Genomic DNA, 14,532 nt, shown 5'->3' on the forward strand with positions numbered 1-14,532 from the left:
ACTATAAAGCAAGGCAGCTGACGTAATTACATCAGTTTTTCTTGCCCTAACCCATCAGAAGCACAAGGGAAAAGAGAGAAGTGGTCCTGGTGGCTAATAGCCACCTTGGGAAGCTTGTGTCCCCCTAGGGGAAGACGTTAAATGGGGGATGAAGGGAGGGAAACCAAGACTGCAACAGTGAATACACTCTAACATCTACATTTATGGTTAAGTATACACAACTATACTATGTTCTTCGTGTTTCATTGTTGCAGTCATCACCTGTGAGAGGATTCCCAAAGCTGAGGTAAAGGGTGGAAGGATAGGTAGAGTCCTAGGTATGGGTCAGGAGCCCTGGCAGAATTGCAGAGGCAAATCCTGCCTAGACTTAGAAAAGAGAGGTAGGTGGTAATGCTTTGTAAAGGTATGGACAGAGGTCCAGGTGGCTGCTTTCAAGATGTCCCTGGTGGGTGGTACTCTGAGGAAGGTAGTGGAAGTGGAGGTTGCCCAAATGGAGTGGGTACAGATAGACTTAGGGATGGGTTTCCCATGTGGTCTGTAGTAAAAATTGATAGTGTGAAATCCATTTGAAAATTGAGATGGGCTTCCCCTCTACCCCAAGAGCAAAGCTTATAAGAAGCTGGTCAGTTTTTCCTGAAAGGCTTAGCACGGTTCAGATAGTATGAGTTGTTTGTGCATGTCTAGTGAGTGTAGAATTCTTTCCCCCTTGTTTTGAGGATTGGGAAAGAAGGTGGGAAGGTGTATGGCCTGATTAAGGGTCACATCAGATACCACCTTGGCATAAAGGAGGGATTAGTCCTCAGGGAGTCTCTGTCCGCATAGAAAATTATGAAGGGCTCAACAGCCATGGGAGCTTGAAGCTCCGAGACCCTCCTGGATGAGGCGATAGCTAGTAGGAAGGCAGGTCTTCCAGGAGATGTATTTCAATTCTGTTGAAGCGGCAGGTTCGAAAGGAGGTAAGGTAAGTTTTTCTAGCACATAATTCGGGTCCCAGGGTGGAGTGGGAGGTCTGATATTAGAAGCCCCTCTGAGGAATTGCTTAAAGTATGAGAGAAGAGGGGTGGGTCTGAAATGGCCGAGTCATGAATTTTAATAGAGGAAAAAGAGAGGCTACTATTGAGTAACTCTGCTAGGTAATCCAGGATGAGAGGAATGGAGGGTTGGGACCTACTGCCCCCTTTTGATTATTTCCAGGAGCAGAATCTTTTCCATCTTCCTGCATAAGATTTTCTTGTGCTAGGCCTTCTGGCCTCTGTGATGATGTCCACGACTGTTTCCTTAACAGGGACTTCTTATGTTTTAGGGTATAAGCCATACTGAAAGTTTGAGAGTCTGTAGGTCTGGGTGCAGTACCTTCCCCCTCTCCTGGGTCAAGAGGTCTGATGTTAGGGGAAGCAGCTGTGGGGGCTGTAAGGTAAGGGTTACCAATGCTGTCAGGGCCAATCTGGAACAATGAGGATGGCCTTTGGTCTCTCCTCTCTTATTTTGATTAGAACCTTCGGAATAATGGGCAGAGGGAGGGTATGCGTACACAGAGGGAGCTCCAGGGGAAGGTCAAGGCATCCACCTTCCATGCGAGGAGGTGATACTCCTTGGTACAAAACTTGTGCGGCTGGTGGTTGATGGAGGTGATACTCCTTGGTACAAAACTTGTGCGGCTGGTGGTTGAGGTGCGAGTCAGAGGTCCACCTCTGGGGTCCCCCACTCATGGGTGATTTGCAGAAAGATTTCTCTGTGGAGCTGCCATTCGTGGAGGGTCCAGTAAGTTTCTGCTTAGGTGGTCTGCTAGTGTGTTGTTGATCCCTGGTAATTATTGGGCAATTAGGTGTAGCCCCATGGAGGTGGCTGTAAGCCAAACACTCGTGGCTAACCTGCATAGGGGGGTAGATTGGGTGCCACCCTACTTGATGTTGTACCACATTACTGTGGTGTTGTCTCTTTTGATAAAGAGGACCACTGGCCTGAGATGGGGTTGGAAGGAGGTTGGAGCGTTTTGCACTGCCATCATTTCTTTCTAGTTGACGTGCAAGTGAAGTTGCTGGACATTACAAAGGCCTTGGGTACAAATACAGTTGTGTACACTTACCATAAATTGTAGATGTTCGAGTGTAGTCACTGTTGCAGTCATTACATTTGGGTAATCTGCTGGCAGGTTGCCCTCAGTTGGCCTGAATAAGAAAGTCTTGTGTCCTGCGTCGGTGGCTGTCTCCTCTTCCAGGTCGTCAGGGGTATAAAACATGCAGCCGATGCCATTTTAATCAGTTTTTCTTGCCCCAGATGTCAGGTGTCCCCCAAATGGGGAGCAAAGATATATATATATAGATATATATATATATATATAGATATATATATATATATAGATATATATAAATGCACTTTAGAACACACAAAATTTACCTTCAACTAAAAGCAAATACACCACAAAGGCTTTTGAGCATAGTAAAGGAAAGAAAAGGTATAGAAAGGGGGCTGGCGGGTGGGTAACCCGGACTGCAACAGTGAATAAACTCAAACATCTATATTTATGATAAGTGTACACAACTGTACTATGTTCTTCGTGTTTCACTGTTGCAGTCATTACATTTGAGTAGAATCCCAAGGCTATGGATGGGAGAATGGAACTAAACAGCAATAGGACCAGCCAGAAGGCCCTGCAGGACTGCAGTGGCAAAGCCTGCCCTGGATTTAGAAAAGAGAAATAAATGGTAATGTTTTGTGAACGTATGAACTGAGCTCCAAGTAGCAGCTTCTAGAATGTCTCTGGTAGGGACCCCTCTGACAAAAGCTGCTGAAGTAGAGGCAGCCCTGGTGGAATGGGATCTGATCCCCTTGGGCACAGGTTTACCATGGTGCAAGTAGCAGAAATGAATGCAATGACTTATCCATTTAGAAATAGTCTGCTTTGATATAGCCTTCCCCTCTGATCCTGCAGCAAATGCCACCAGTAGTTGCTCAGACTTTCTTAAAGATTTTGTCCTGTTTAAGTAGAATCTTAGTTGTCTGTGTACATCCAATGAATGCAGAATCCACTCCCCCCTTGTTCTGCGGATTTGGGAAAAAAGTTGGCAGATGAATGGTCTGGTTGAGTCACACTGGATACCACCTTAGGCATAAAAGAAGGATTGGCCCTGAGGGCCACCCTGTCCGGGTAAAATATAATGAAAGACTCCACTGCCATGAGCCTGTAGTTCTGAAACCCTTCTAGCTGAAGTGACTGCCAAAAGAAAAGCTGACTTCCAAGAAAGAAATTTTATATCCGCAGTAGCTGCTGGTTCAAAAGGAGGTAGGGTGAGATTTTCCAGCACAAAATTGAGGTCCCATGCAGGAGTTGGTGCGGCCTTAAAATTTTTGGCCCCTCTGAGGTACTGTTTTAGCAGGAGAATGAGATAAGAGGGGAGGCTCTGTGTTGTAATGAGCCGAGATGTCAGAGGCATGGATTTTTATTGAAGAAAAAGATAGGCCCTTGTGAAGCATCTCAGTTAAGTATTGCAAAATCTGAGGAATATTGGGCTTTGCTGTGTCTATTCCTTGTGCATGGTTCCAAGCACAGAATCTCTTCCATTTATTAGCGTAAGATTTTCTAGTACTTGGCCTTCTGGCCTCCAAAATGACATCCATCACAGTTTTACTGAGAGATGTGGTTGGTGAAAGCAGTTGATTAGCCATGCTGCAAGATTCAGAGTTTGGAGTGGAGTGTGCAGAATTTGACAGTTCTGCTGAGACACAGTAGCTGAGGTGTTTGAGACAAGTACCAAGGAGGAAGGTGTGACATATTCCTTAGAATCGGGTACCAGTGTTGGCGAAGCCAGTCGGAGCAATTAGAATAATTTTTGTTTTTTTCTGTCTGACTTTTAGTAAGACCTTGGAGAGTAGAGGCAGAGGGGGAAAGGTATAGACTGATATGTTTTTCCAGCTGAAGGATAGAGCATGCACTTTCCATGCTTTTTTGTGATGAGTTCTTGTGCAGAATTTGCCCAACTGATAGTTTTGGGGAGAAGCAAATAGATCTATGTCTGGGCTCCCCCATTTTTGTGTTAACATGCTGAAGATTTGTGGATCCAGTTTTCATTCGTACGGGTCCATAAGGCTTCTGCTTAGGTTGTCTGCCAGAGTATTTTTGCTTTCCTGGCAGGAATTGAGCTTGAAGATATATTTGGTAAGTCAAGGCTGTGTTCCACAAGGACATGGCTAGTCTGAAAAGGGGGTAGGAGTGGGTACCCCCCTGCTTGTTTATGTACCACGTAACTATGGTGTTGTCCGTCTTTATCAGTAGTTGTCCTGGATGAAGGAAGCCCTTGAAGGCTGTCACATTCTGTACAGCTAGCATTTCTTTCTGGTTGATATGCAGATGCATTTGGTTTGGGCTCCATCTGCCCTGAATGCATCTCCCTGCCAAATGGGCTCCCCAAGCATAGTCTGATGCATCTGTAGTTAGGGTTTGGGTGGCAGGGGGTAGCATGAATGACTCCCTTGTTTTGGTGACATGCCTCTACCCACCAAAGAAACTCCTGTTGCAGGCAGGGAATGAGAGGAATCATTGATTCCAGGCTGTGACAATGTTGACTACATTAGCTTTTTAGGTACCATTGAAGTTTCCTCATATGGAATTGGTAGAATGCAGGATGCCATGAACCCCAAAGCCTACAGAATTTGTCTTGCAGATAGCTGGGTTTTTGTTGCCACTTGTTTAAAGTATGTTGTCAATTGAATTTGTTTGTCTGGTGTGAGTTAAGCCATCTGGGCAGTTGTATTCAAGCTTGCACCCAGGAATGTAATTATTTGAGAGGGTACCAGTTGTGATTTCTTTTCGTTTATGGTGTACCCCAGGCATGCTAGAAGCCTTTTTTACAAATGCCAGATGTTGTTGAAGAGTGTCCTTGTCCTCTGCCTGAATGAGACAATCGTCCAGATATGGATAAATTTCAATGTTTATTTGTCTGCAAAATGCAATTACTGGTGCCAGGCACTTTGTAAAGACCCTGGGTGCAGCAGATAAGCCAAAGGGCAGTGCAGAGAATTGGTAATGCAAAAAGCTTGCTTTGAAGCGGAGGAATCTTCTGCAAGATTCCCTTATTGGGATATGCAGGTATGCCTCTTCAGTCTAGAGTTACCAACCAGGCATTCTTGCCTAGCATAGGCAGTAGCTGCTTAAAGTCAGCATTTTGAATTTTGGAATGTCCAGGAATGTATTTAAAACTGATATGTCCAGAATTGGACGCCATGTTTTGTCTTTTCTGGGTACCAGGAAAAGTCTTGAATAAAACCCTTGTCCTTTTTCCTTTTCTGGCACTGGTTGAATAGCCCCCATATCTACGAGGGACATGACTAGTTTCTGGGCTTCTGCCCACTGGTTTGGTGGCAGATCTGGTCATCCATTTGGAATTGGTAACGTGTGGAAATTAAATCTGTACCCCTGGGATACTATGTTTAATACCCACTTGTCCTGGGTAATTAAATGCCAATTTTGAGCATGAAGTGCTAGTTTTCCCCCCATGGGGGCTGCCAAAAAATACGTGCTTGGAGATGGCAGAGGAAAGTCACTGAGACTGTTTACTGTAGGGTTGTGCTTTACCTCCTGATTTGGAGGTGGAGGCACCCAATTGCTTTGATTTGTAAGATCCTTGTGATTGAAATCTTGAGCCTTTGGAGCGTCTGGGCTTGCCCTGAGCAGCTCTTTTGGACACAGGAAAGGACCAATTCTTAGGCCAGTGTCTACTGAAGCTGGGTGGCTGCACTTGCAAGAAATCTTTTACAGTTTGCATAGATTTAGCTTTGTCTTCCATTTTCTTTAAAACCTCTTCTGCCTTATTACCAAACAGACTGTCCTGCTCTAAAGGAGCATCCAACAATTTAGCTTTAACATGCTCAGGCAGATTTTGCTCCTTGAGCCAGGCATGCCTTCTTATCACAGATCCAGTTACGGCGGCCCTGCAAGAGGCCTCCAAGGAATCAAAACCACATTGCAAAGTATGCTTTCCAACCTGTTCTGCTGAATGCAATAAATCCTGTAACTCTCTATTTTCCACACAATCAAAAATCAACATCACTTTCTGTTTCAGTAAGCCCATAACATGCTGTTGATATTTAAGCATATGAAACTGGCAGTTTAAAGCCCTGATTGCCAAGGCTGCAGATGTATAAACCTTTTCCCCATCTATCCAGCGCCCTGGAATCTCTATCAGAAGGGGTAGGATTTTTGGCTGTAGAAGCCTTAACACCCCTGGGACCCTGAGAAAGTTTCAGGGTCAGCAGCAGGATTTTTGAAAATAAATTTGTGGGAGTCAGGAACCCTGTAATATATGTCTGTCTTACTAGGAGCCGGAGGCAGGGAATCAGGAGCCATGCTTGATTCCGAGAACACATGATCAACAATGTCTAATACAGGAGGTATTGCCAAAGGCTTATGCTGAGGAAGAAGGAGGAAATCCCTAAGCCTCTTTTTAGATTCTGAGAAATCCTGACTCTACCAGTGAAAATGTTATATGCAAAGTCTCTCCAAAAGAGTAATCCTCAGGAGGAGAAGCAGAAGGGATGGATTCCTCTGCATCAGAGTCCTCATAAGGTGGAATAGAAAATTCCTGTTCAGAAGAGGAATCAGAAGAAATGGAAACCTGATCTAAGATTCATCAGCGGGGGGGGGGTCAGAACCACTGATTAAGGTAATTAAATCCTCAGCCATTTTGATCATTTGTTTTTTAGGCATAGGGCCCTGAGCACGTGGCTCATGCGTCGATTTTTTAGACCTAGAAGTTGATTTTGGCCTTGTTTTTGATGATGGCATCTGTTTAATATACAAATGTTGAGGTCTGAAAACGCCCTCGGAAGCCAGTGCCTGCTCAGCAGCTGCGGACCCATCCAAGGTAGAGACATCCGCAGGTTCAATACTTGCAGAATCTAGCGGCATACTGGACTCCGAATGGGTTTCGGTAGAGGACTGCGACTCAAAAGTAGCGGGCATCAGGGGCTGTGAAAGTGCCTCACTGAGTACCGGGTTAGGAGAAGCTTTGTCGTCAGTTTTAGACCTCAATGGTCTGTCTCTGTCTTTTTCCTTGTGTTTTTTGTGAACTCTGGTAGTCGGATTGCTAACAGACGACATTTCAGGGTAGTTAAATCTTGAACCAAAATATTTAGAAGCAAAAATATACCGACGCTTAATAGTGCGTTGGTTAAATTTAATACAAAACCGACAGCAAGGCACATTTGTGATCAGGGCCTAGGCAAGGAGTACAGTGCAAATAATCCTTATGAGGTGTTTGCTTTCCACAAGTAATGCAGTTATTAACTTTTACTGACATCGGTAAGGAGCAAGATAAGGTTTCCCCAATGGGGTACTTGGCTTTAGTTTGAAGACTTCGGTTCTGAAACTCAAACAAAAATTTCAGGAGTCTGCCGACCGGCACTTGCGAACTGCTTCTGCTATCGCACGTCAAGAAAGATTGGTTAAAATGGCGTCGGCTGCATGTTTTATACCCCTGATGTCATGGAAGAGGAGACAGCAACCGATGCAGGACCCAAGACTTTGTTATTCAGGCCGACTTAGGGCAACCTGCCAGCAGATTACCCAAATGTAATGACTGCAACAGTGAAACACGAAGAACATCTGCCTGCTAGGTGAGCGCCCCAAGCTATACCTTAGGCGTCAGTGGTGATGGTCTGGCCAGAAGGGCGGAGGATGAAGGGAAGACCCTTGTTCATGGCAAAGGCCTCTGCCCTCCAAAAAAATTCATCCCTTATGCAAGGGATCAGAGGGAGAGTGGTCTCTAGGGACTGAGTGCTGACACCAAAGGATCTTGGTACCCCTGAAATTTTCTCATGTGAAACCTGGCATGAGGAATGAGAAGGATGCAAGATGCCATTTATCACAGGGCTTGCAGGAACTTCCCCGCAGTGAGGTGACTTCTGGAAGCCAGAGGCAGGAAGCTCTGCTTTTCTGGGGATAGGAAGGCCATTAGGGTGCTATCTAGCACAGCTCCCAGGAAAACAATTTTCCTGGTGGGGTTTTGCTTTTTTTTTTCTCGTTGATGGTGAATCCGAGGGAAGTTGGGAGTTTCTTGACGGAAGGTCCTGGAGCAACTTTAATTTGTTGTTCGCCTGAATGAGGCAGTTGTCCAGGTAAGGATAAATCTGTATATTTCTCTGTCTGCAGAATGCTATATCCAGGGCATAGTTTTTGGTGAATACTCTGGGAGCAGTAGATAAGCCAAAGGGCAGTGCAGAGAACTGAAAGTGCTGACTGCCTGCTCTGAAGAGCAGGAATTTTCTGCACGATTCCCTGATGTGGAGGTAGGCATCTTTTAGGTCTAGTGTCACCAGCCAGGAATTTTGTGTGAGCATAAGCAGGAGCTGCTGGAAGGTTAGTATTTTGAATCTGGGGATCACCAAGGAGGTGTTCATTTTGGATAGATCCAGGATGAGGTACCAAGTGCCCTCTTTTCTTGGAACAAGGAATAGTCAGTGAAAACCTTTTCCTGCTTGATCCGGAGTGACAGGTTCTACTGCCCCCTGGGATATTAGTGTTTTTACCCATTTTAATGCCTTTGCCCACTGGTTTGGGGGTGAGGTCTGGGTACCCTCTTGGAATAGGAAGTTTGCGGAAGGTGAATCTGTATCCCTGAGAAATTATTTTTAATACCCATTGGTCCTTGGGTATAGAGACCCAATTGTCCTTGAAGAGGGTGAGCTGTCCTCCTCGTTTTAGATGAGTGAAGGGAGGGCAGAGGGGGGAGGGAGAGTCATTGTGAGTGCTTGCCATAGAAGCTTGGCTTAGAACTCCCTGCCTTAGAGGTGGGAAGTGGTCCATTCTTTGCTGGCCCTGGAAGTCCTGTCCCTACAGGGCTTACCTTGGCCCTGTCTGCTGCGTGCAGGGTAGGCCCAGTGCTTAGAGGGGAAGTTAATGCTGAATCTGTGCGGTTGAACTTGAAAGAAATATTTTAATGTTTGCATAGGTTTTGCTTTGTCTTCCATATTTTTAAATACCTCTTCTGCTTTTTCCCCAAACGGACGTTACTTATTTAGGGGTGCATCAATAAGTTTAGACTTGACATGATCAGGGAGAGTTTGTTCCTTCAGCCATGCATGTCTCCTAATAACAGATCCTGTCACTGCTGCTCTGCTAGAGGCTTCTAGGGCATCATACCCACATTGTAATGAGTGCTTGGCCACTTGACAAGCAGAGTGTAATAATTCTGCCAGCTCTTTCGAGTTGGCACCGTCAGGAGAGGTTGCAATTTTCTGTTTTAATTGTTCCAAAGTGTGTTGTTATTTTAACATATGGAACAGACAGCTGAGTGCTCTGATAGTTAAGATTGCAGAGGTACTTTCTTACCCAATTTGTCTAGAGCTCTGGCGTCTTTGTCAGAAGGAAAAGGATTCTTGGCAGAACTAGTCTTAGCTCCTTTAGGTCCCTATGTAATGACCTCAGGGTCTGCAGAAGGGTTCCTGTACAGGTATTTGTGAGAATCCGGTACTGTGTAGTACCTGTCAGATTTAGCTGGAGCAGGAGGCAGAGCATCAGGGGCTAAGCTGGATTTATGGAAAACTTAATCACTTTCAGAATAGGTGGGATGGCCAGGGGTCTGTGCTGCGGCAGGTCCATAAACTCTCAAGTCATTTCTTTGACTGTGGGTAGTCCTAAGATTCCCACTGAAAATGTTCCCTGAGGGAGTGAAGGGTTTCCCTGAAGGAAAGGTCCTCTGGAGGGGAGGCAGAAGGGAGGGATTCCTCTGCATCTGAATCCTCAAACAGTTAAGGGCTGTTGTTCTTCAAAAGCAGAATATAATCAGATTCCTCAGATTCTTGGTCTGTCATAATTTCTGGAAAAGGGTGCCTTTTCCTTTCAAGAGTGGGGGGGCCCTGATTACCTTGGTTAAGGGAGATGAAATCCTTTGCCATTTTAAGCATTTGAGCTTGGGGTGGGGGAGCAGTAGCAAGATGGTGGCTAAAAGCAGATTTCCTAGGAGTGGCCTGGCTTATAGGCCTGAGAGAATCCGTCGGTCTTTGAGAAAGTAGTCTGAAGAGATGATGTTTTTTTGTCTAGAATCGGTAGTGCAAATGGCCTCCTCAGAAGCTGATGCCTACGTCGCAGCTCCAGACCAACTGAAGGAAAAGACAGCCAAAGGCTCGGAAGACTAAGTGGATTTCGGTGGCATACCTAGAAATGAAGTCTGACATCAGGAGCTGCGAAAGCGCCTCACTGATTTCCGGAGAACCAACGACTTAGTTGGCGGCAGTGTCATCGAAAGGCTTAGCCTTGTGTGTCCTGTCTCTATCTTTGTTTTTTCAGAATGTCGACAGATTGGTGGCTGCTGTACGCCATATCAGAATTCGAAGACTGAATACAAAAAATAATTGTGTACAAATAGAGCTCTACTGTGAATAGTTTTCGCATTAGAGAGCACAGAACCGGCAATGAGGGAGGTCATGGTCTGGGCCTAAACAAGTGATGCAGTAAGAATGAAAGTCTGTGTGGGATCTGCTTTCCCCAGGTGAGACGGTTGTTAACTTTTTTGGACATAGGTTAGAGCAAGACAAAAGGGTCCCCAACGGGGTACTTGGCTTTAGACGTTTTCTGCTGAAATTTGACTTCTGGTAGTGACTGACTGGTACTCGTGCAAACTGCTTCTGCTATGGGCTCCACAGCAAGAAAGACTGATGTAATGATGTCAGTTGCCTTGCTGTACAGTACTGACTACCTCATGTCAGACTACAGGCGACAGTAGCCAGCGCACAAAAACATTGACTCTGGTATTCGGGCCGTCCGATGGCTACCACAGCAGGGATAACCCACAGGTGATGACTGCAACAGTGAAACATGAAGAACATCATGGTCTACTCAACAAGCTAAACTGCACATCAACATTCTGGAAATTATGGCCATCCTTCTTACCCTGTGGGTGTGGTTACATAAACAAGCTGGGGGAGGACAACATACTCCTTTCCCCTTTGTCGGGAGGACAGGAGACTACTGGAATGGACCTTTGCCTCCAATCACCTACTCGCTGTTGCTCATATGCCTTGTCAAATCAGTTCTCTTGTAAAAAGGCTCAGAGTCTCTTAATGCTAGACCAGTGACTCTTCATTCACTAAACAGCATGAGACTGTCAAGTCATTAGGGAAGACTTGCTTCAACCTGTTTACTTCCCCATCCTGCTTTAGTGGCAGCAACTTCTTTACTCTTATTCTACCCACAGGTGGACACCCCAAAGATGCACCTGTCTAGAAGTGGCCACCGGGAATGCTATATGTCCTTCCTGTTTCCTTTTATCCCACAATTTCTCCAGAAGGTCAAGATTTGCAAAGTCAAAGTCATTCTAATAGTCCCATTCTGACTTTGGCAAGTCTGACTCTACCTCCATAATCTGGAAACATTTCACAGTGAAATGGACCCATTTTTCTCTGTATCTGGAATAATGTAAGAAGACTGTACCCATTAACAGACCCAGTGCTTAGTGTTTTGGAGTGTCTGTTTCAAATTTTTGATTCAAGGCCCAGGTTGCAGTTTGCTTTTGGTGCAGCAGTTGTCCAGTGGATCCCACTATGAGAAACCATCCAACAGAACAAGCTTTGAACTCTTTCCTAGAGGTGACACAGATCCCAAGTCGAATATAAACTCTACATATTTACAGTAACACATCTGCACTGGCAATTTTATGTATTATATTGTTACACCATTTCCCTGCTTGGGGGGGGTCCTGACATTTTGTACTCCTTTGGAGCTTGCTTTTAAATTACATAATTATCTTTATGTTGCATACTCCACCTTAAAGAGGCTCTCAGAAATCTGAAGGATTGTGGTAACTGGGGGGGGGCTTACATACATAACTTTCATTCCCCCACCCCCCAAAGATACACTTTTTGGCCTCACAAAAAAAAGGGGGGGGGGCAAAGAAAATGTTCTAGTAGACAGATGGATAAGGTTTTACATTAACACTGTCTATGGCTTTCATATCCTTTCATATCCTGTCATGATCTGTGCTGATTCTCATTACATACTGATGCAGGAATCCTGTTCATTTTGTAATCTCTAATTTAACAATAAATCCAGTTAATAATATGATAAACATGATGCGGCATATGTAATGGAATCAACAAACATAACCAAAACAAATGTAATGAAAAATAGTTTACTGTTAAGAATTATTCACAGACGCAAAACAGTGTGAAGGGCCCAACCCTAATGCTTAATCTTATGTGGGATGGCCTAGAATACAAATAAACACTAAACTCCCTGCATCGTATTTAAAGAGCAAGGCTCCTAAAGAAGATGAGGCTGGCCGGGAAAGAGCTGGGTTCCTACACCTGGACTGGCAGCTTCAAACAGCTGGTGGCCAAAAAAAAAAAAAAAAAAAGCACTTGCACCTAAAGATCTTCTGCTTCACTGCTATTTCCTGACAATAACAATGTCTTGGCAGACGGGGCATCCATTAAATGATTCCAATAAACCAGCCCAAAACCCTGGAAGTAAGCCAATCTTGAATTTTTTTGCAAATGTACAGTATTCTTAATGGGCCTCTGTGCTGCTTGCAAGTGGGTTAATTTAGCTATACAAGAAATGTTTTTAACTGAATTAATATATTGTGGCTTCTGAGAAAGTTAGCAGTGGATCAACAGATATGCTGCTGGGCCCACGGGTTGACAAATCATCCCCAATACTTAAGAACGGTTTGTCCCTTAGAGCTAGTAAATAAAGGGTAACCCTTAGTAAAGCTGTCAGGAAATACCTCAGTAGATAAAATAATCCAGCCCCTCTCCTACTTCACTGTTTGATCAGCTTGGCCTTCTACACCCTTAGAAATAATCCGAACATGACTAAAAACAGTACAGTACCAGTAGTAGATGACAAGTATGTCAGATGACTTCTAGTGAAAGCTTCGTAAGCATTATTACAAGTCTATGTTTAGCAGCTAGGAGTTAATTCTAGATGGCATGTATATTGGTTTATAACAGAAATTACTTTATTTCTACTGCTTTCCCATCAAGTATGCCACCTGTGACACGTTGTTTCTAAGGGTAAAAAAATGCATCAGTGACGTAAAAAGATCTTTGTGACCAGCTGCACACACAAAAATATATTTATATAAGCCATACCTGTGACTGAAAATGACCTGTAGTACAGGTGAAGTGACTGGAGTTCCTGGGCGTGATCGGTCTAAGTGCTCTGTTGGTCCCTTTCCCTGGGCATTTGTTCTAACTGGAGATGATGTTCTACTTCTGCTGGCACTGTAAGGTGATGTAGGTGCACTGCTTATTTCTCTTATTACACGGATGGGAGACTGAGGAGATGCAGGTACTGACTTGCTTACATAGGATTTTATTTCTGGTGTCATCATAATTGCTTCATTGGTACAGGCAGGTGCTAGAGTTGGCTGAAATACGGGGGTTACACTGCCTGCCATATTTTCATCAACAGAGTCACTTTCAAGAGGAGGAAGCTGATCAAAAGAGCGTAACTGGTAGTCATCATCCATTGAAATGTAAGGAGCCAGCATCTCTAGGTCCAAACCTTCAACCTGAAGGTGTGATTTAAAAAAAAAAAAAAAAAAAGAGAGAGAGCAAAAAATGTGTAAGAACATGCTTTGTTGTCAACCTTTTTATCTTTTAAAAATTAAAAAAAAAAAAAGTGAAAATAGCAAACTTCTAAATATTTTCAATGAAAATCCTTATGCTAGCTATGGCAGCAGAACTTTCAAGAAGCTTATGTATGTATGAAAAAATGGTGTGCATCAATGCACCAGCACAGATTTTTGAGGAGTACATCTAGCAACTGAAAAAGCAATGATAATACAAGCAGTCCTGTTCTTTCAGTTCTTCTGGGTGGAATTCTGAAAGTAGATCCTACCACTATGAACACTTCTTGTTTACTCTGTAGCAGACTCGGTCTGTACACTTTTATGGAACCCAGTCTCTTGTGGCACAAACCAGTGTCAACACCTCCTGGCAGAACTCTCTCTGTAAATCCCTATCATTATAATGAAAAGGGTAACAGAATCTGGGTTAAAAGGGACCAGCCTCTTAAGGCTACCTGGGACTTTTACAACTTATCAAAGATGACCTCACTACTAATTCAGCAAGTTCAGCTTGTCAACTCTTTGAATATGTCACATCCTTTTCCTTTAGGAATGAGCTCAGAGCTTATAATATTTAAGAGAACAGTACAGGGATTCTTCACTGCATGACAAGTGAGGGGGGCTGTGTCGCACAGAAAACTGATTCAGTCAAATCTTGGTGAGACTGTCTGAAGAAAAGCTTTTGAATTAATATCTGATTTTCTCAATGATCTCTAACTATAAGTAGCCAGATAAAACAATGGTATTTCTAGGGAATGGTGGAAGTCAGCCCACCAAAGGGATAGATAAAATTCTAAGGATTACATCAGCAAAGTCCTGGTTTAGAAATGAAAGCTGACACACACACAAAAATGGGTCTATGACATTTCACCGAAAATATCTGACATGGGGTCCAAATCGCTGAAAATCCATTTTGCCGAAAAAAAGTACTGACAGTGTGTCTGCCCTTGTCCCTCACTGTAGTGCA

General features: G+C 44.1%; 1 protein-coding gene across 1 annotated transcript in view; it reads right to left on the bottom strand.

Moving 5' to 3' along the window:
• The window catches only part of HIF1A (hypoxia inducible factor 1 subunit alpha), a 1,533,321-nt gene that overhangs the window by 247,032 nt on the left and 1,271,757 nt on the right, over window positions 1–14,532 (bottom strand). Inside the window, exon 12 of the mRNA XM_044074492.1 lies at window positions 13,087–13,508. Coding sequence (XP_043930427.1) covers window positions 13,087–13,508 — 422 coding nt within the window. The remainder of the gene's footprint in view (window positions 1–13,086; window positions 13,509–14,532) is intronic.

The sequence above is a fragment of the Protopterus annectens genome, chromosome 6.part0 (assembly GCF_019279795.1).
Source record: "Protopterus annectens isolate FY-2018-M chromosome 6.part0, PAN1.0, whole genome shotgun sequence".
Taxonomy (NCBI): domain Eukaryota; kingdom Metazoa; phylum Chordata; order Ceratodontiformes; family Protopteridae; genus Protopterus; species Protopterus annectens.